The following is a 20,082-nucleotide window of genomic DNA, read 5'->3' as shown; positions in this document are numbered from 1 at the left end:
AGAATTATTTATCACTAGAAAGGAAAGACCCTGGGGAAAGAAGTGTAATTACAATTTTTCACAAGTGGAGCTGAGATGGCAGAGAGAAATCCCTAACGAAATTACACTAGGGATTTGTGGTTAAAAGAGATATTCCAGGAGCAATTGTAAGCCAGATTTGTGTATTTGGAAGTTATTCATTCATTTAACAGATATGTACTGGGGACCTGCTATGTGCTAGGCCCTGTGCTGTACACTAATGAGGCAATGGTGAACAAAGGCAGATATGAACTCTAACCTTGTAGAGCTTATAGTCTGGTGAACTGAGGAGGCATCTACCAAATGCAGAATCTCTGAAGGAGAAGAACATGGTACCCTGTGGCCTTATGACGGTGGGGCTGGACTAGTTGGCTGGATAGGGAAGGCTTCCTTAAAGCACTGAGCTTCTTCAGGAGTTTGGCAGCCACTCCACTTAAAGGTCTGTCCCTAGCAATCTCTCCTTTCATATCACAGTTTGTAGATGCCTGACCTATGAAATCAAGCTCTAAGTCTCTATACTAGTGAAATGAATAACCATTAAGTTGTCTCTAATTAGAGAAGGGGAGAGTGCTGCAACGGGCGCAAAACATCTCGAAGATGATTTGAAATGATGTAGGTAAGCAAAGGTGGGAGGGGAAAGGAGAAACTGAAAGGGAAGGAGAGTCCCAGCCTCTGTGGAGAGAGGCGAGTAGCAGTGGTGAATGCAGACCTCCTAACAAGCAGCATCTCATGCACACCGAGCAGAAGCAGAAGGATGTGGGCGGAGCATGCTAGGCACTGTGGGCCACATCAAGAGTTGTAAACAGAGATTATACATGAAAAAGTATGAAACGAAAGAAAAGCAAAAACATCAAGAATAAAACCTAGGGAGCTGAAGACAGCGAGGCAAAGGTTAAATAAACACGGTATGAATGAAGAAATGCCACTGTGAGGCCCTTCTTCCTTTTGGTTGTAGCCTATCCCTTTTCCTTAATGGGTTTTAGGATGAGTCTTCTTCAATTTAAACACATAATAAGCAACTATTCTCTGAGTAACAATGAGAAGGGACATGTACTATTTTATTCTCATTTGCCCATTCATTTAATCTTAGAAAATGATGAACTCTACAGGGGAAGTGCAGAAAGAAATCAACAAGTGTACAAAAATAACACTCAGCTACACTGGCCAATAAAGATAAGTTACCAGGAGTTCCCAATGAGCTACTGGAAGGGCCGATTGGGCACATATGTGATAAGACATTTAGGAAACAATAGTCTATGTTTTGAGACTTTTTTTTTTTTTTTTGAGACTGAGTCTCACTCTGTTGCCCAGGCTGGAGTGCAGTGGCATGATTACGGCTCACTGCAACCTCCGCCCCCCCGGGTTCAAGCGATTCTCGTGCCTCAGCCTCCCAAATAGCTGGGATTACAGGTGCCCACCACTATGCCCGACTAATTTTTGTATTTTTAGTAGAGACGGGGTCTCACCATGTTGGCCAGGCTGGTCTCGAACTCCCAACCTCAGATGATCCACCCGCCTCAGCCTCCCAAAGTGCTGGGTTTATAGGGTGAGCCACTGTGCCCGGCCGAGACTGTTTTTTAAAGCTGCAATTATCACTGAAATAATTTGTGGTGATTTGGCAAACACCACAGACAATTATCTGAGGAAATCAGCACAGGATGCCACCATGAACAAAGGATCAAGATAGGTCAGCTATCAAAGACACAATTAACAGCAAAACAGAGGACATCATTCACCCTCATTCACAGCCCCATCTGCATCCACATCTGCAGGAATCTGTCAGCACACCCCAGAAAAGGTAAAACAAATTCTGAAAATCTCCAGTAAATGCCAGCCAAAAATGATGAAAAGACTAGAGAAGCATCCACATGAGGCCAGACTTTGAAACAAGACAAAACACTTTCCAAATTGGGAAGAAAAAGATTAAGCTATAATATGACTCAGGTTAAATAAATGACATGAGAATTAAATCACACTCTTAGAATATTTACCTATTAGAATATCTATCATTTTCAGGGGAAGTATGCCTTATAATTTGAAAGAGGTGGTTTTTAATAATTAAAGGAATTAATTATTACTTTGCATGTGATTAGTAATTTCCTGGGTTCATTAGTCAAAAAGATAATATATGAAAATATAATTAAGTCCAAGAAATGGTTACCTAATTCTGTGGACTGTACAACCAGATCATGTTATTGAGAGAATTTAAGGTATTTAGAACTATATTCCAAACTTCCAGGTTTGAGAAAAACACAAACTGGCAGTAATGATTTTTGGTACTTCTTGGAGACAGAATATTGGGCTAGATGGACCTCTGATTTGACACAGTGAAATGCTATGCATGTTTCACAAAGGAGCCCTCAGCTTTCCCTGCTTTGAAAACAATACAGCATTTAATTTTGAGACAGGCAATTATATGCAGATAAACATTTCAGTCTTCTGGAAGTACTGCAATAATTATTTTACTAGCAAATAACTATGTATAATTTAATACATTAAACGTTATTAAATCACAACTGTCTATATAATAGGAGTTAGGAATTTCATTTTTTTAAGCTGTTGCATGTAGACATTGAATAGATAAACTCCCTGAGGCTCACTTAAATACTACATATTAAACTGAAACTAATTCCAATGCTTCTTTAAAAAACGGAAAGTCATTTTGCCTTTCTCTTAATAATTGGAAAGTTAGTAAAGACTAGGGCAAGAAGACACAGGCCAAGGCCTTTACTAATTTCAGGTAATCATTAAGTTCTCAGCAAACTCAATTTCTTTAACTTATGAAGTAGAGAGGAGTCAATCCTCCCCACTACCCACAGAATCTTTTGTTATTCTCCATGTGGAAAAACTATCATCTTAGCTCATACATACCACAAGTTCTTCCTATATTTTAAGATTCTCCTTAGATCTCCTTACTATATTCTACTGGCGACACTGTGGCCAGGATGAAACACAGCTACTAAAGGACAAGAGCTGGCTTAACTCCTGATAAGTCACTTCACAGCCCAATTTCACCACAATTTCTATTTCTATTCACTCTCTAGTTAACAAAACGAGTATAAAATAAAAATTTCCTATTTTGAGTTTTATTTCCTTCCTATGTCTTTGATCTCTTCTCGGTGAAAATGCTAGTCAGTGGCCCAAGAGAGAAAAAACAAAGAGAAACAGAAATAGAAATTCAACAGAGAAATCATTTGTATGTTATAGGGACTACTTTAACACAGAGACACCCTAAGATATTTGTAAAGTATGCAATACAAGAATGAAATAAATTATTTCCTCACCTCATTATCAGAAATAAAAAGGACTGAAAGTAGAGGAGTTAAAAAAATAAGACTCATGGAAACTTTTGCTGTAAAATTCATTTGTCCAGGAGCTATTTATTACATTCAACAAGAACCATGTATTTTCGGTGATGAGTCAAATGGGACCCAAATTGACACAAATAAATTCACCATGAAGACAGAAAAAATCATCAATGCAAAACATCATTTCAGTTTATGTTTTAAGATGGTCTATCTAGTAACAAACTTAATTTTAGGGTAAGGATATTAATTTTGTTTTTCTCATAAATTCATTTTATGGTTAACATTAGTTTAGGAACAACAGTACATCCTGGACATGGTTAGCAACACAGAGGAAAGCAAAAAAAGAAAAACATTTAAGGAATGTCAAATTTTACACAAAGCACATCATATCCCTTTCCACATGACATCAAGTTTAGTAGCTTTAGGAAACAGGGAAAAAATACTATTCCTGACATCTGGCTTATACTATATACATGTAATGATATTTCAAAGAAGATAGCTTGGTGCCTTACTTATACTGCATGGGTTTGTAAATTCTTTTTCCCAATATGCCATTACATCTGCAGCCCAAGCATTTCTTCCCAAAAGAATTAAGGCCAAGCAAGAAAAAGAATTTGCTGATACACATATGTCACTTCAAGAATTCTCTTGTCAAAGTCTCCACACCCAATTTAATTATTTCCCTACTGTAAAAACACTTTCCATCTGCATTTATTCTAATCATTTCAAATCCAAAACCAACATACTATAAAGCTAACTAAATAAATGAATGATATTAGCTTTAGGTTCCAAGTGAGGCAGCATTTTTTAGGCAGTAGTTCTCTGGCTCACATTTTATGCGGATACAGTATTTCATTTTGAGTTCAATTCTTTACTTGATATTTGTTTAGAATAAAACTACCTAGCCCCAGGCTTTAAATCTCAATCTGAATCTCTCTCTCTCTCTCTCTCTGACACACACACACACACACACACACACACACACACACACACACACAGGGAGAGAGATACATACATACACACACAGAGGAGAGAGAAAAAATATATATATACGTATAAAATATATATATTTTGTGGGTTTTTTTTTTTTTTTTGAGACAGAGTCTTGCTTTGTCACCCAGGCTGGAGTGCAGTGGCACAATCTCGGCTCATTGCAAGCTCTGCCTTCCGGGTTCACGCCATCCTCCTGCCTCAGCCTCCCAAGTAGCTGGGACTACAGGCGCCTGCCACCACGCCTGGCTAATTTTTTGTTTTTTTAGTAGACACGGGGTTTCACTGTGTTAGCCAGGATGGTCTCGATCTCCTGACCTCATCATCTGCCCGCCTCGGCCTCCCAAAGTGCTGGGATTACAGGCGTGAGCCAGTGCGTCAGCCCCTGTGGTTCTTAATGAGCAAAAAAGAATGTACCCATATATGTATGTATTAAAATAATGCTGCTTAGTGTCTATATTAGAGACATTTTTCTTGTTTGGTTGTCATTTTTTTTGTTTTTTGACAGGTTACAAAAACTGAACCTCAGTACATGCATATAATTTGTTCACTATTCAGTAAATTCTTGTATCCTTTTTGTGCCGAGTGCTCTTCGGTATATTTTTATTCTCTCCTTGGTGTTCCATCAATACATTAAGTGCCAGTTCTGGCACTCTCAGGCCTAATATTGGGGAATAAATACAGGATCCAAGAACAGTCACATTTTTATGTCACTGATAGATATTGACCAGAGTGTGGAGATTGGCCATTGTACCACAGGTCAGGAGAGGAGACCTGTCACTATCAAAATGTCTGGGCAAACTTGAACCAACAAATGACTCTAGGTCTTCTTGAAGGTCTTTCCATCTCACATTTTAAGAAAAATTATTGTATTTGTTTGCTTGTTTTTGATATCACAAAGTTATGAATTTCTTAGAAATTGATTTGCCTGATTTTACCCATTTATATTATAGATTAGGAAACTTTAAGCAGCAGCTAATCCACGGCAACTAACTGCTGATTTCCAGGAACTCTGGCTACTTTTCCATTTAGAGAGACAGTTATTATTAAATGGCAAATATATTTTAAGCAGTCTTCAAAAAAACTTTTTTTCTTAAAAATAAAATTATATTTTTAAGGCCACATGGGCTGGGATTTTCTAGATAAAAAAGAATGACCTAATTCCAGGTTTAAATACACTGAGCTCTGAACTCTTTCTATTTCTTCTCCAACTTACTGATACCATCTATGAACAATGAATCAGTTTGATCGCTTTCTGTTAGTTTAAAATTTACTTAAGCATAATATTATCTGTCCAAAAATCCTGAGTAGCCTCAAAGCTAAAAAATTTTGATATGAAATATTAATAATAAGGATGATTATATTGTTCCGTTTTTCCTAACTCCCAAGACCAGCTGCTTGCAAAAATTATCTAATTACATATATCATCCTTAAAAAGCAAGTCATAGGTAGGTCACTTATATAGGTCCGCAAATACTTAGGAAGGAGGTGCCTCCAAGGAATAGAGCCCCAGTCTTCCCTTCTGTTCGCACATCCTAGAACTACTCTGCTTTGCAGGAAAACATTTAGTGGTTCATTCATTTCCTAATGCTCCAATAATCTAAAATTAGTTAGTTCCATTTTGATAGCTAATTACACAGAACAAAGATCAAAGATCAAAAATCGGATATCATATCATATGCTCCTCATGATCCAAAGGGAAAATCCATATGCAATCATTTTAATATAATATGCACAGGAATCAATTATAGGAATATCATACTGGATACAACAAAACAAGAGTTACTCAAACTATAAGTGGACTATACATAAGATACACTTACTCTACAAAAAGAAAAACATAATGGCCATTAAATTTTTTTTTTTTTTGAGATGGAGTCCCGCTCTGTCGCCCAGGCTGGAGTGCAATGGCACGATCTCAGCTCACTGCAACCTCCGCCTCCCAGATTCAAGTGATTCTTCCACCTCACCCTCCCGAGTAACTGGGATTACAGGCACCCGCCATCATGCCTGGCTAATTTTTGTATTTTTGTAGAGTTGGGGTTTCACCATATTGGCCAGGCTGGTCTTGAACTCCTGACCTCAGGTGATCCGCCCACCTTGGCCTTGGCCATTAACATTTTACCTAGATATGCAATGTTTTCATGTACCAAGAAAATCACTACATGCACTATATGCTGGAGCAAGTAGGACAAAATAAACCGAGACCCATCTCTCAACTGAATACACATAGGTTAAGTCATATCACTCATAGCATAGTAAGAACATGTGTTTATTATTGTCATAGTATTTACGATACTTTTACTTATCCATTCAAAATTGCAGCCTGGACTTTGAAATGAAAGCAATGAAAATGTGTAGGTCTAAAAAAATCTGTTGGGCATCTGGTTCAACCACCAACAACTAAATGGTGCTAAATTCCTATATGAAGCAGCCTGACCACTTTAATAATTCATCATTTCCACAGGCTCCAAACAACCCAAACGAGAATGCCAAATTAACTATGAGTTTCCTAATTTGACAACATTCTCAAAATCTAGCAATGTTTCACTGCAAAGAAAAAGAAATATCATAGTTTTTTTTTTTTGTAAACACAGATTTGACAGTTATTCAGTATCTGGCACAATTTTAGATTCAAAACATTATAAAAAGAAATTAGAACAAAAAAATGAACATTAACTTAATGCCAAGGGATTTTTTTTCACGTATTTCTAGAGATACTTCCACTATTGTTCCTTAAAACTGACTTCAATCACAGTCCCTTTGACTAATATTATGAGTAATGGTACGCTAGCCAGCATGATATACAGTTTCCATATAGATAAGTTCTTCAAGAAGCTCAATGTTTCAAATCACAATTGTGTCTCAGGTATAACATCTTACTAGTGCTCCAAAACTGCAATTCTCCTTAGGGGAGTCTTGTTCTTTATTTTACTGTACCTGGAATTCTGAGATTGTGAAACATCTGATTCTGTGCACGTTTTCTTTACCTGTAAGAAAAGAGTACTAGTTATTCTCATATGAAAATACAACTTCCTCACTCAGGTTCACACACTATTAAAGTGGATATAGCTCTGTTCACCAAGTTCTCTATAAAATACCCCCCACACTTTACAGCAGCAGCATACAGTACTAAATAGTGTATTTCATTATTATCCCATGAACAGCTGCCAAATATACTTCCCTGGACTCCATTAGTACGTAAAATGTTCAGCTGAAATAACTGGGTATAAGCCTAACCAGGAACAAAGAAACCAAAGAACCAGGTTTCCCACTTAGGAACTAGAAAGCAATACTGTTCTCAATCCACTAAGAAATGTTTTTCCAACTGATACTGCTTCTGTCTCCTACTAAAAGCACATAATAATAAACACCAGGTTTTGATGCAAAGCACAGCATTAACTAAAATGTTCATACACTAATTTTCATTTTCTCAGTCTAGTGGCTGTATGTTTTATATATGTCTCAACATATCAATTAAGTTTAGCACTGCTTCACACATGTATTTTCAGTATATCTTGCAGACTATATTTCAACTTTGTGGTTTTTAACCCACAGAGGTAAAGGATGAGAATAACTCATACTTCTAGGCCATGCTATCTATTTCTGGACAAAAGTATGTGGTACATCCTCTAAAGATGGTGAAATCCATAGCTTTTCACAATTTCACTTCAAGCACATATATCTATATCTGATTATTATGGTCTTAAAAGTATATGCAGAGTAGACTAAACTTCAAAAATCTCTTGGTTAATATGAAAAATGTACAATATGCATTTATAAGCCCACTATTTCTGGGTGTTCATATTTCAATAACTTAACTATGCAACCTATGGAATCCAAGGAGTTTTACTTCCAATATGTGGTTTGGAAGCAAAAAAAAAATTCTACTGAATATATACCATGAGGAACATGTGTGCAATGTGAATTGCAATATGAACAGTACCACTTAAAAGTAAGTCTTAAGCTTTGAAGATACAGCATTGTCTTTCCAACTCACAAAGTAATTTTTTCCTCCTCTGTTTCAGAAGAATCCTTAAAAAACAAACTCACAAAAACCCTACATTTTCAAAAATCCCTGTCTTTTGCTTTTAATACAAAGTCTAGACATTTTTATAATCTGGGAAATCAATTATTTTCTTGATTAACTCTGTAGTCTCTTTTGCATCTTGTGTATACACTTACATAATATGAAAATAAAACTGACCAGCAAAGAGACTGTCATCCTGTTTTATTATGTAATGTCTTCTATGCCCTTAACATGGTAATCAGTACCATGAGATGGAGGGGCAAAAAAAAAAAAAAAGAAAAAAGAAAAAAAAAACGGTTTCACAGAGAGAAGAGAAGAAAAAGGAGGAGGAGGTAGAGAAGGAGGAGGGGATGAGGAAAAGAATAGGAAGAAAAGGAAAAAGAGAAAGAAGAAGAGGAGGAGGAGAGGGAGAAGAGGAAGAAAGGAGGGAAAAGGAAGGAAGGAAGGGGAGGGGAGGGAAGAAGAAGAAGAGGAGGAGGAGGAAGAGGAATAAGGAGGAGGAGGAAGAGGAGTAAGGAGTAGGAGGAGAAAAGGGGAAAGGGTGGGGAGGGAGAAATACTTTTTTAAAAATGTAAACATAAAATTCACTCCAAATCCCACAAGTCTTATGTCCATTAAATTTGTATGAGGAAAACAAGAATTAAAAGGAAAGCATATCTGAAAAAAAAAGAACCTTCTTTCCTACTGGTTCTTGCCTATGATTTATCACCAAAAAACTATAGGAAGTGCCCAATGAATACATAGAAATTATCCCCAGGTGAATGTCACTTTCCTCAAGACCATGATGACTGGACCTTGGGACTGGCTGAGGAAGCTCCAGACCACCACAAACTAGACATATGCTCCCAACTGAAAGTCAGAGACAGACAAGCTTCCTATCATTTAACTTTTTTTAGTCTTTAACATCCATGGCTTTCCAAAGCATAATTACCCCAAAGAACTTACTAGAAAGTTCTGCTTGTTTTAATTTATTCTCAAAGTAGTAACAGTAAAGGCAGAGAACACATCTACAGGGTTTTGCTATTTAGTACCCACAGAGTCCCACACTTATAACCAATGCTTAACAGGCATGTGATGAAAGAATGAATTAGAAATTCCTTTAGATATTAAAATAACCATTTAGCAGAGTGGTTATTTTTAGAGGTTTCATTCATTTGTTCTTGGTCAAATGAGAGAAGAATAATATTTAGGATACCATGACTACTCTAGGGGAAGTCTATCTTAAGTATTTTGAGTGTTCATAGAACAAATTAACCTAGCCAAAGGAAGACGGAGAAGGCAATGAAGAAAGTTAAGTTCTGAATTGAGTCTTCAGAGACTGTATGTGGGAAATAGTAGGTATTTCAGTGTCAAGAAGTTTGCCAGAGGAAGCATATTATGAAGCCCTTATATACGGTAAAGAATTTGGAATTTAACCTTTGGTCAGTGAAGACCATTGAAAGGTTGTAAAAAACAAACTGGGTAGAGATGCTATAGAAGGTAATGTGGAAGGGGGAGGAGGTGAGGGCTGAAAGTTGGGAAAAGCCTAATGCAACAAAACGGATAGTAGAAGTTCCATGAAGGCAGAGATGGCATTGATCTGGTACATCATTATATCCCCAGCCCTGAGTAGGTGTTCCCCAAATGCTACTTTGAACCATTCAATCTGTCAGTGAGAGATGGTGAAGACTCAAATTAAGACAGGACATGGGGTGAACTGAGAGGGTGTTTTTGACAAACACTTCTGAGATAGAATTGACAGAATATTGTAATTGATTGAAGTGTTAACTAGAATATTATCAGATCTTTTTATCTGTATTTGAAAAGAAAGTTTAGATATACCGAAGACAAAAAAGGTTATTTTATGACATCTTCAAATTACTTCAAAACCCTATCTTATTTCTGAATTAAGGTAGAGGAGTTAAAGGAATCATCAAGAAAGATATTTCTAGGGTTTTGATCAAAGTAGAGGCAAATGGATAGTTTTACCTAATTTGAACACACTCTTCCATTTGAGACTTCATTAAATGGCAAGTGCTGAACCATATATGCTATATAAGAAAGAATATTCTTATAAAACATATAGAACCTTCAATGACTATCATTTAGGCAGGAGTGCAGTGGCTACTCATAGGTGCAATCATGGTGCACTACAGTCTCAAACTCCCTAGTGTAAGCCATCCTCCTGTCTCAGCCTTCCACGTAACTGGGTCTACAGGCATGCACCATCACCCCAGGCTTACTTCTGAATGTGTTTTGAATGAAGTGGAAAACAAGCAGGTCAAGAAATGAGTCAGAATTTCATGCCAAAAAGTTAAATTCAAATCCTAGTTTTCACAAGACACACAAGGGGGTGGGCAAATAAATAAAAAAAAAATGTTGAAAATTTTTCCATAGAAATACACACACACACACACACACACACACACACACACACACACACCAAGATAGAAAGGATGAATAGCATAAATGAATGCAACTTGCTGCAAATAAAGTGAACTTTAACCTATGCAATATCTCTTCAGAGAAATTATAAAAATATAGGAAAATTCCAAGCACCATGAAAAAGAGTTAAATGTTTATTTTAAGAAAAGCAACTATTAGTATTCAATGAAAACACAAATATCAAAATTCTAAATTTTTGAGATGAAGGAATGGATGAATAATAGCTAAAATTTTTGAGTGTTTACCACATGCCAGGCACAGTGCTTAGATATATACAATTTTCTTCCCAGTTCCCATATAGTAACACTGAGAAGCAGAAACAACCTGAAAGCAAGTTATGTAGCAAATTTCAAATCCAGATCTATGAAGGCATTTTAACCAGAACCTATGAAGAACCTAAAATTCATAAACATATGAATTAAAAATGTTCAAAATGAAGATCAAAACATCTTAATATTTAAAATTTGACTTCAATTACATAACAATAATTACTGCCATTTATTAAGCAAATATTCTTTTCCACTCACTCTGCTAGACTATGTATATATATAATCTCATTTAATGCATGTAGACAGGTATGATGAATAAAATCCTCCTCTTATGAACTAGAAAACTAATGCGCACAGAGGTTCAACAACTTGCCTAATATCCCACAGCTAACACTAGCAAAGCTGGAATTACAACTTAAGGCCACACATCAAGCCTTTCACTCTCTCCTATGCTACATTTGCCAGTTGTGTTCATTAGTTTACTTTTCTTTCTTTTTAAAATCTCACTTTATTGAGGTATGATTGATATACAAAAAGGTACACCTATTTAATGTATACAACTTGATGAGTTTGAGATAAGAATGCACCTGTGAAACTACCACTGTAATCTATGCTGTGAACATATCCATCACTTCCAAAAGTTTCCTCCCAAATTGTGTGTGTGTGTGTGTGTGTGAACATAATATAAATCTACTCTCTTAGTGAATTTTAAAGTATACAATATTAGTGCCTATATTGTTGCTATATGCACTATTCTGTACAGTGGATTTCTGAGAGCGACCCACCTTGCATAAGTAAAACTTTGTACCCTTGACTAATATCTCCCATTTAAAACTAAGAGTGGAAATTAAAGTTCTGTGGAACAATTTTCAAAGAAGAACCTACTAGTTACTTTTATAATACATCAGTCATTAAAGGAATCCTTTAAACTAGACTACTGAAGTAACCAGTTTTTACCAAGCACTAGTAACATTTAAACTCCATGTAAGCAAAATAAATAGTAGTTTTGAAAAAATCATCCAGATATCTCTAGCATCCACCGCCGCCACCACCCCAAAAACAGCCAAAAAAAAAAAAAAACTAATGTGAAAAACAACTTCTGCATTGTTTCTTTTTCTGTCCAAAATATCAAGATTTGCTCATTCAGCAAGGCTTTACTGAATGCCTGAGATATCCAAGGCAGTGTTCCAGCCACAGAGATGAACTAGACGTAAGCAGTTTGACACAGGAGCCACTAACCACACGTGGCTATTTAGAGCTTGAAATGTGGCTGAATTGAACAGAGATGTGCTGTTAGTGTAAAAAGCACACCAGATTTCAAAGTCTTACTATGAAGAAAAGGAAGTAGAATATCTTAGTATTTTTGATATTGAGAGTAAAATGGTATTTCGGGTATACTGTGTTAAATAAAATAATTTCTCCTGTTGATTCTTACTTTTCAAGTGTGACTACTAGAAAATTTAAAATACGCATAGGATTTGTATCATTTTTCTACTGAACAGCACTCACCTAGACCAACAAACACCTGTCTGCCCTGATCATGCATTCTAGTGGAGGAGATATACAAGAAATAAGTAAACTGGTAAATGAACAATACAATGCCAGCAGTGGTAAGTGCTGAGAAGAAAATAAAGCAGAATAAAGGAGTAGAGAGGACTGGTCAATATTATTACATTAGTCACACAATTATTTTTAAATGTCATTTCTCTTATTACACAACACTATGCATCTCTTATTTCACAATACTATTCACCCCTCAAGCTTTTTAGGTTGTATTTACATAAGTAACATAAAGTATACTTTAAAATAAAGAATGTGGGATTTGGTATTGAGAATAATTAATACTTTCAATATCTGGAAAATATATGTAGAAAATACCATAATTTCTGGACTCTTGGGAATTATGACTATTACATTCATATATAAAAATCAATCTTATTTTTTTTAATGTTTCCAAACCACTAGGTGCTTTGAGAAGCTTACAATCTTTTGAGGAGAATTAAGTCATAAAAAAAGTTTGCAAATAAGAGCAAGGTTCTTTTATTATATCTAGCATCTTCCAAAATAGCTGGGCTCAATTATCCCAATTATCTTCTAGTGAATAGTTCTGATTACAAATCCTGAAACATTAATGGGAATAGAAAATGTAAAGAATAGAATAATGTAAGAAGACATTTTCAAAAGATCTCTTTTGGAACTTCATTTTGTTTTGAAATGAGCGTTAATAATTGAGTCTTAGGACATACTATACACTGATAACAGAAGGTGGATTCAGCAACTATAAATTCTAGATTAAAATTTTACAAATGAAAGTTTATGTAATAAATAATTTATTAATATATATTCTTATGGATGGTAAGACTATTTCTTCACTGAACTGTGTAGAAAATATAAAATATAATGTAAATGAGATTAAATGCACTATTGCTTAAGGAAAACATGGATAAGCAGATATAAAAATAGTTTTTTCCAAAAATGGAGATTATATTACAGATTATTGCATGCCAAACTCTTTGTAAACATAGAAAACGATACAGAATTACTGTCAACAACAATTTAGACTTGTCGGCTTTGTTGGCATTTCTAATGTGAATACTCTAAGATGTGAATCTGACTGAATAAGTGATATTTATTTCAAAAAACTGTAGTATATCAATGCCTAGAGTCTTATATGAATGCATACTTTATGAAATGAGTTTTATGATTGGGTTGAATAAAATTGTTGTAAATTATTGCCTGATTAAGCAGAATGGTATCTAACTTTAGTTACCTTTGGCTTCTAATTTAGCGAAAATAAAAGACTTCTTGAAATGTCCATGGCTGTGTGACATTTTTCATATTTTCTAGTACTTACAAGTTATCCATATTTGAATTTTAAATTAAATAATATAATTTAAAAGTATTTTAAATAATTATTCCAGCTTTATTCCAGGAATAGCTGTCATGTTCTTATTTAATGCATCTCAATTGACTGGCCCTTATCACATTAATTTTTTTAAAAATTGATAACTGACTGATACAGAGTTTAATGGGCTGCCCTAGATTATCCTGGTTTCTAGTTAGCAGCATTTAATACATATGAATTAAAATATATCCTTTCCTATTACATATGTCCTTTCCTATTACATACCTCGGGAATGTATGAAGGAACATAAAAAAATGTAAAAGTAGGTATTAACCTAAAAATTGAGTCCTAATGTAATACATGAAATAGGCAAAACATAAACAATTTTCACAATATAAGCTTTTACTAAAAATTATTCCAAAGTTTACTCACGTACAGTTGTGAAAGAAAATATATGCTCCTATCCTAAATATAATATTTAAAAGTTAATACCACTCGAAGACTTCCCATAAGATGTACACTTTACTGTGATAACCTATGATTATTTTTGGATCCAAGTAAATATGATTTATGTTGTGAAGATCATCATAGGATTGGCATACTGCTAGGCCCACAGGGATATAAACTTGGAGATGCACTTTCTCAACTGGCTAAAAATGTGTCAACACTTCTCAATACGACTCATTTTCTATCTTTCACTTACGTTATACTTCACTTCTTGACTTTTAAAAACTCGAAACATTAAATCTTTGCAACACAAAAGTTTTCACCAAGAGTTTTAAAAAATATATCTCTGTTTTAATATGTTCATACAAATTTGAGAGGCTTTTCAAGGAAAATAAAATGGCATTTTGCCAAATGGTGGTCAAAAAATTAAAGTCTTAGAAATACAGTTTGTAAAAATCCAATTATTAAATAATACAAAATTTTTAATAAAGTGTCTTTGTTTTCCTTAGAAACAAAGATCTTGCAGCTGTAAAATGTATACATTTCTGAAATTCTTTTCATGTAGTTAGGGAAGTCTATTTATTCCTCCATTTTCTTACTATATCACTTTCAACCTCTTTATCACTCCTTAACCAAGCTTCTCCCTGGCAAAACCAAAACCGTGTTTCTAAAAGCCCAAATCACCATTTATTGACTATGAAAGTGAGAGGACTCTACTGCATACCTGGAAGTCTGCATCTACTTCCATTCAAAGAAAACCTGCCATAACCCTTCTTTAACTGCTACACATCAAAGATACTATCAAATACTCTAAGTGCAACAGTAGACAAAATAACATACCTATTAAGAATAGTGGAGTTAGATAATTAATAAATAAAATCCACCACCAAAAACCTGAAGCCAAAATTATTTTACTCCTTTAGTATTGGGCTGTCACAGGCAAGATCTCACTTGATTTCTGGCCTTTAATGCGAGGGCCTTCCAGGACCCTGGTTTGGGGGAGGGAGGTTAGACAAAATCATGCACTAGGGAGGAATTATGTTTTAAGTGGAAAAACTTCTATAGTCTATAACTCTTCATCAACTACAACTGTCACAATAGCTTTCAAGTGATTTGAGAGTTCATAGCAAGGTTGAATATATTCAAAAAGCAACTTAGCAACAATAACAGAAAAACAAAGCACAATTATTTATGTACAGTATGTAAGTATTAAACCAAATGTCAAACCACATTAACCTTTAAAATTCCAAAGCACGTTTTCTCCTTAGCTATGCCACAGTCCTTTTTCACCTGCCATAAATGCCATATCGGCTTTATGAATTATTTACGAAAATTTCAAACTCCTTCTAATGGTATATTTTTTCATTATTACCCAGTGGGGCAGGCAAAGGTAACACAGTACTTTTTAAAAAATGCCACAAAAGGAACCATAATATGCTTTAACATATCATGTTACAGCTCATATGAAAGCTCCCATTCTAAGACTGGAAAAAAGACTAGATTGTCCAGCCTTGATACTATGCATAAATACTATACATAAGCGCTAAAAGAATTTTTTTCCTCACAAATGTGCATGATAAACAAACACCTACAGAGATACTTCCTCATATATCTTGGTCTTCTTTATACCTTTTGTTTATAAGTTTCTTTGCCGTCCTGGGTGTCACAAGAAAGATGGATAAATGCTTTACAATGTATTAGAATAGCAAAAAGAGCAAAATGAATACTTTATTCTAAAGAATTATCACTTAATGATCATAATGTTAATTTGGTAGAATCTTCTGCAGCTCAATTAAAATTGCTGACTACTGTGCAGCTTCGCAGTGAACCAGGAAAGAAGAATTCCAGCAGTATTACACATCAGAAACTTTAGATTTCCCTGCATTAAAGTGAATATTTATGAATTCTCACAAATATTGCTTTAAAAATCATCTTAAAAATTTACCCTACTCCCCTAAATAGAGAAAATTTGCTCATGTTTTTCACAACATCTTCTATATCTTTATAAATTTTTTTTAAGATATTGGAATGTTTTGGCCACAAGGTTAAGAAAAACCCATTTATCAAGATCTGCCAAGCACAAAAGGACCCCAGACAAGCCAGTGCTCTACCACTTAACAAATGCAGCTCATCTTCGTCATTAAACTTCAAAAGAATTTGGCCACAGGCATGGTTACATATGTTTCCAAACATAAAATATCAATCATTATGTAATATACTCTAGTACACCATCATTTACCTATTAAGTAAAAATGACAACTAACCTTTTCAATTTGAACAATAATTGACTATAAAGGTTGTCTCACTTACCAATATAAAATTGTTCAATTCATATGCAAAAGTTTTGTTAAAGTTTATCTGTGTGCCTATGTCTGTATAAGTACATATATATGCCTAAATTTTAAAAAACATTTTAAAAGTATATATAAAAACTCTCCTAATGTGCCCAATAGTATCACCATAACTTTTTAAAAAATTAGAAATTCTTTAACTTTAAAAACAAATTGATAGAATGCATACAAAATTTTAAAGCAATTTTAAATTTAACAACATATATCCCTATATATCTGTAGATTAATTTATATAAAATATAAATATTTCTAGAACAATACGTTGATAAAATAATTATGTAAAACAGGCATATTTTTGAATTTTACAGATTTTATCTTCTTGATCTTCCATTAAAATAGCAACATTTATAAAGAGAAAAATTCAAGAATGTTGGCATCAAGTTCTTTATTTTTAAAATTAAGCTTTATACAATAAGAAAAAATGTATTTATAGCATGCTGGATTGAATCTGATATTTTCCACAACATTGTAGCAACACTTTTGAGTTTTAAAATCTATTTTAAAGTAGTTTTATATTAAACCTCTCTTCTATAACCATTCTTATAAAAAAAGATTACAAATCACCTTTTCTCAGGTTTTAATCCTAAAATAAAATTCTTCATTAGTAGAGTTAATAAAACACTGACTGTAGCATAATTTACACACCAAGAATGCAAATTATATGATTTGTTTGAGTAGAAACACTCAAATTGTCAAATTAAAAAAAAAACAATTTAAATTACCTGTAAACTAAGAGCTGAAAATAGTTCTATGTGAAAACATTTCACACATACAAGCATGTGGCCAGAAGAAACAGCATCATTAACTGTGTAACTTCAACTAAAATCTAAGAAATTTATTACAATAATTTTTATATGCAGAAGCTTATTCCTTAGATGAAAGTAAAATTTAGTCAGTTAATTTCACAATTTTTATGTCCCTAAATTCTGGACTGTCATAAACAATTAAATACACTCTGCAGTCTAAATGTTAAAGGGATTCATACAGCAGGAATGCTCAAGGGTTAAAGAGTATAGGAATTATAGATTAGGTATATCCGTAGTGAAGGTCTCATTCTAGGTAAACCTAATAAATAATTGAGATACACTCACAATTTCTTCCTCTTTGACCTCAATTAAAATGGCTTTCTGGGAGCCGGTTCTAAGGACAATTTATCCTGGTTTCCTCAATACACGTAGGAAGTCATCTGGCTTTTCTATTTCTTCAACGGCTGCATTACCTGTTAAATTTGGCTTGCACCATTTCCCTAAAGCAAAATGTGTGCCGCCCCTGGACTCATACAACCACCTTCCTCTACAGGGTTGCTACAGGATCAAAAAGTTAGATCATACAATTTTGAAACTGCTAACGAGAGTAATTTATAAGGAACTTGGAGAAGAAAAGAGAAAAACCAAAGTAGAGATAAAAAATTGGTCTCTCTGTCCCTCTTCTTCCCCCCGCAAAAAGTTAGAACCCATTATATGGTTACTGGTATTTGCTTTTCTTGGTCATTTTTGATAAGTAATATTTTAGTGGTTTAGTGAACCTTCAGTTAGAAAACAAAACGCAAAATAAGGTAGTGTAACATCATTATTCAATTGCAGAGTATTTCAGAAAATAGTACCTACAACTCAGAAAAGAAGTGGGAAACTGGATAGTGCTGACTGATGATGCTCAGTAGACCCCGTAAACCAAACGGGAAAACTTATTGGCTGGGATAATCTATCCTCCCTTTCTTCCAGCAGCTTCCCTAACTATCTACCTCTAACAGTAAATCAGTACTCACAAATACTTAGAATAGATCTATTTTCTCCACCTGAATTGTGTTGTTCTCACAAGAATAAAATAGTCCCAACACAGCAAACCTTCCCTCAATTGTCTTAAACAAAACAAATGCTGTTATTATTGTGACAATTCTCCCACATCTCAACCCTCTGATGCAGCAAAACAGCAATTTACACTTCTTCTTGAGAAAGACACAAAGATATATTTAAATAATTTAAACCAAAGCATACCAAAGGCTTCCACATCAAGGTTTTACATCAAAGTATGTGCTCAGTACACATCTAAAGGAAGGTAAACCTCACTAAACACTTCAGGATTCTTTCAAAAGTTAAAATTAAACTTGATCTTACTATTACGGTTTCAGAAAAAAATAGTTCCATAAATGGAGGGAAACACTCATTCTCTTAAAAATATGACATATCTATCAAGATGACTACATCTCAAATCTAATGAAAAGTTCAAATTCAGCACAAATTTCAAAACAAATTATGCAGAAAAAAGCCTTTCATTTAAATAGCTGGTATTAGTTTTTTAAAATCCTGCAGTAGCATGTACTATTAGGGGAAAACAAAGTTGACTGTTAAAAGTTTTGTAGTGAAATGTAATCTATTATCACTTATCACATTACCTGCATTTCTCCCAACATTAACATAATGTAATTTGAATAGCTGAATTTTATAAAGTAAACAAAGACGAAGTGTGTTTCACACTTTAGCCATAAACAGATTAGGGCTTTTCTCTAATTGATTGGCTTGCTCAGTTCCTATGTACAAGTTCCTTCTATCATCCTTGTACTAAAAAACTGTGAAAAATCTAAACAACCTATTTTAACAAGAAAAATATTTTTCTCTGAGATAGAACTGCCTACTCTTAAATGTGTGACTGCCCATGGAACATAATAATAATGATAACGCTTCAACCAAAAGCTAAATGCAACTTACCTCATTCAAAACCCCAAAACCTGAAATTTATTCCAGCTGTATTTGGAAGTCAGTTCTGTAGTGCGTGTGTGTGAAGTTCAACAGCCAATAAATTCCAGTCTCCATTATCAGTAGAATGAAACTGTGTCGAGGTTTACAGAATGCTCTGAGAGGTTTATAGTCTCTAACCAACACCCAGGTAGCCTTAAAAGCACCTTGCTCTGGCGTGAACCTTCGGGCTCCAGGAGCAGTGCAGTTATGTAGGTTAAATAGGAGGAGACCTGGATAGTAAACACTCCTGGTTCCGACCAATGGCTTTCCACGCCCTTCTGTTTATAGTAAGATGACTTGATGTCAGAGGTCACCCTCATCAGCAGCTCCTGTCTTTCAGTGAAATCTAACGTAGGGCATTATCTGGAGGTGCTTTTAATGAAGCCACATCTCCTGACTCCTAGACTCTAGCAACCTGCTGTCATGGTGATACATTCATAACCCATTGTTGTAAACCACTCAGAGTTAAGTCCCTGCATTAAATTTTCAAAAAGCAAGTTTTACTTTAAATTTCTTTAAAGCAAAACATTTCTGTAGGAGAAACACTTTATGGCAAGTTAATATCAATAAGGATGGTATTCATTTAAAGTTCCCTACCAACATTTTACATTTTTGTTTGTTCTCGTTTTTTTGGATGAGACAAGGTACGTAAGATTTCACTTTCA

At 34.5% G+C, this 20,082-nt stretch overlaps 1 protein-coding gene across 13 annotated transcripts in view; it reads right to left on the bottom strand.

Moving 5' to 3' along the window:
* Positions 1 to 20,082, bottom strand: part of EYA4 (EYA transcriptional coactivator and phosphatase 4) — a 285,396-nt gene that overhangs the window by 136,733 nt on the left and 128,581 nt on the right. For all 13 annotated transcript variants that reach the window (XM_055391993.2, XM_055391997.2, XM_019030241.4 and 10 more), the window contains exon 3: positions 7,257 to 7,306. In XM_055391993.2, coding sequence (XP_055247968.1) covers positions 7,257 to 7,306 — 50 coding nt within the window. The remainder of the gene's footprint in view (positions 1 to 7,256; positions 7,307 to 20,082) is intronic.

Source organism: Gorilla gorilla, chromosome 5, assembly GCF_029281585.2.
Source record: "Gorilla gorilla gorilla isolate KB3781 chromosome 5, NHGRI_mGorGor1-v2.1_pri, whole genome shotgun sequence".
Taxonomy (NCBI): domain Eukaryota; kingdom Metazoa; phylum Chordata; class Mammalia; order Primates; family Hominidae; genus Gorilla; species Gorilla gorilla.
This window is presented reverse-complemented; position numbering and strand designations above follow the sequence as displayed.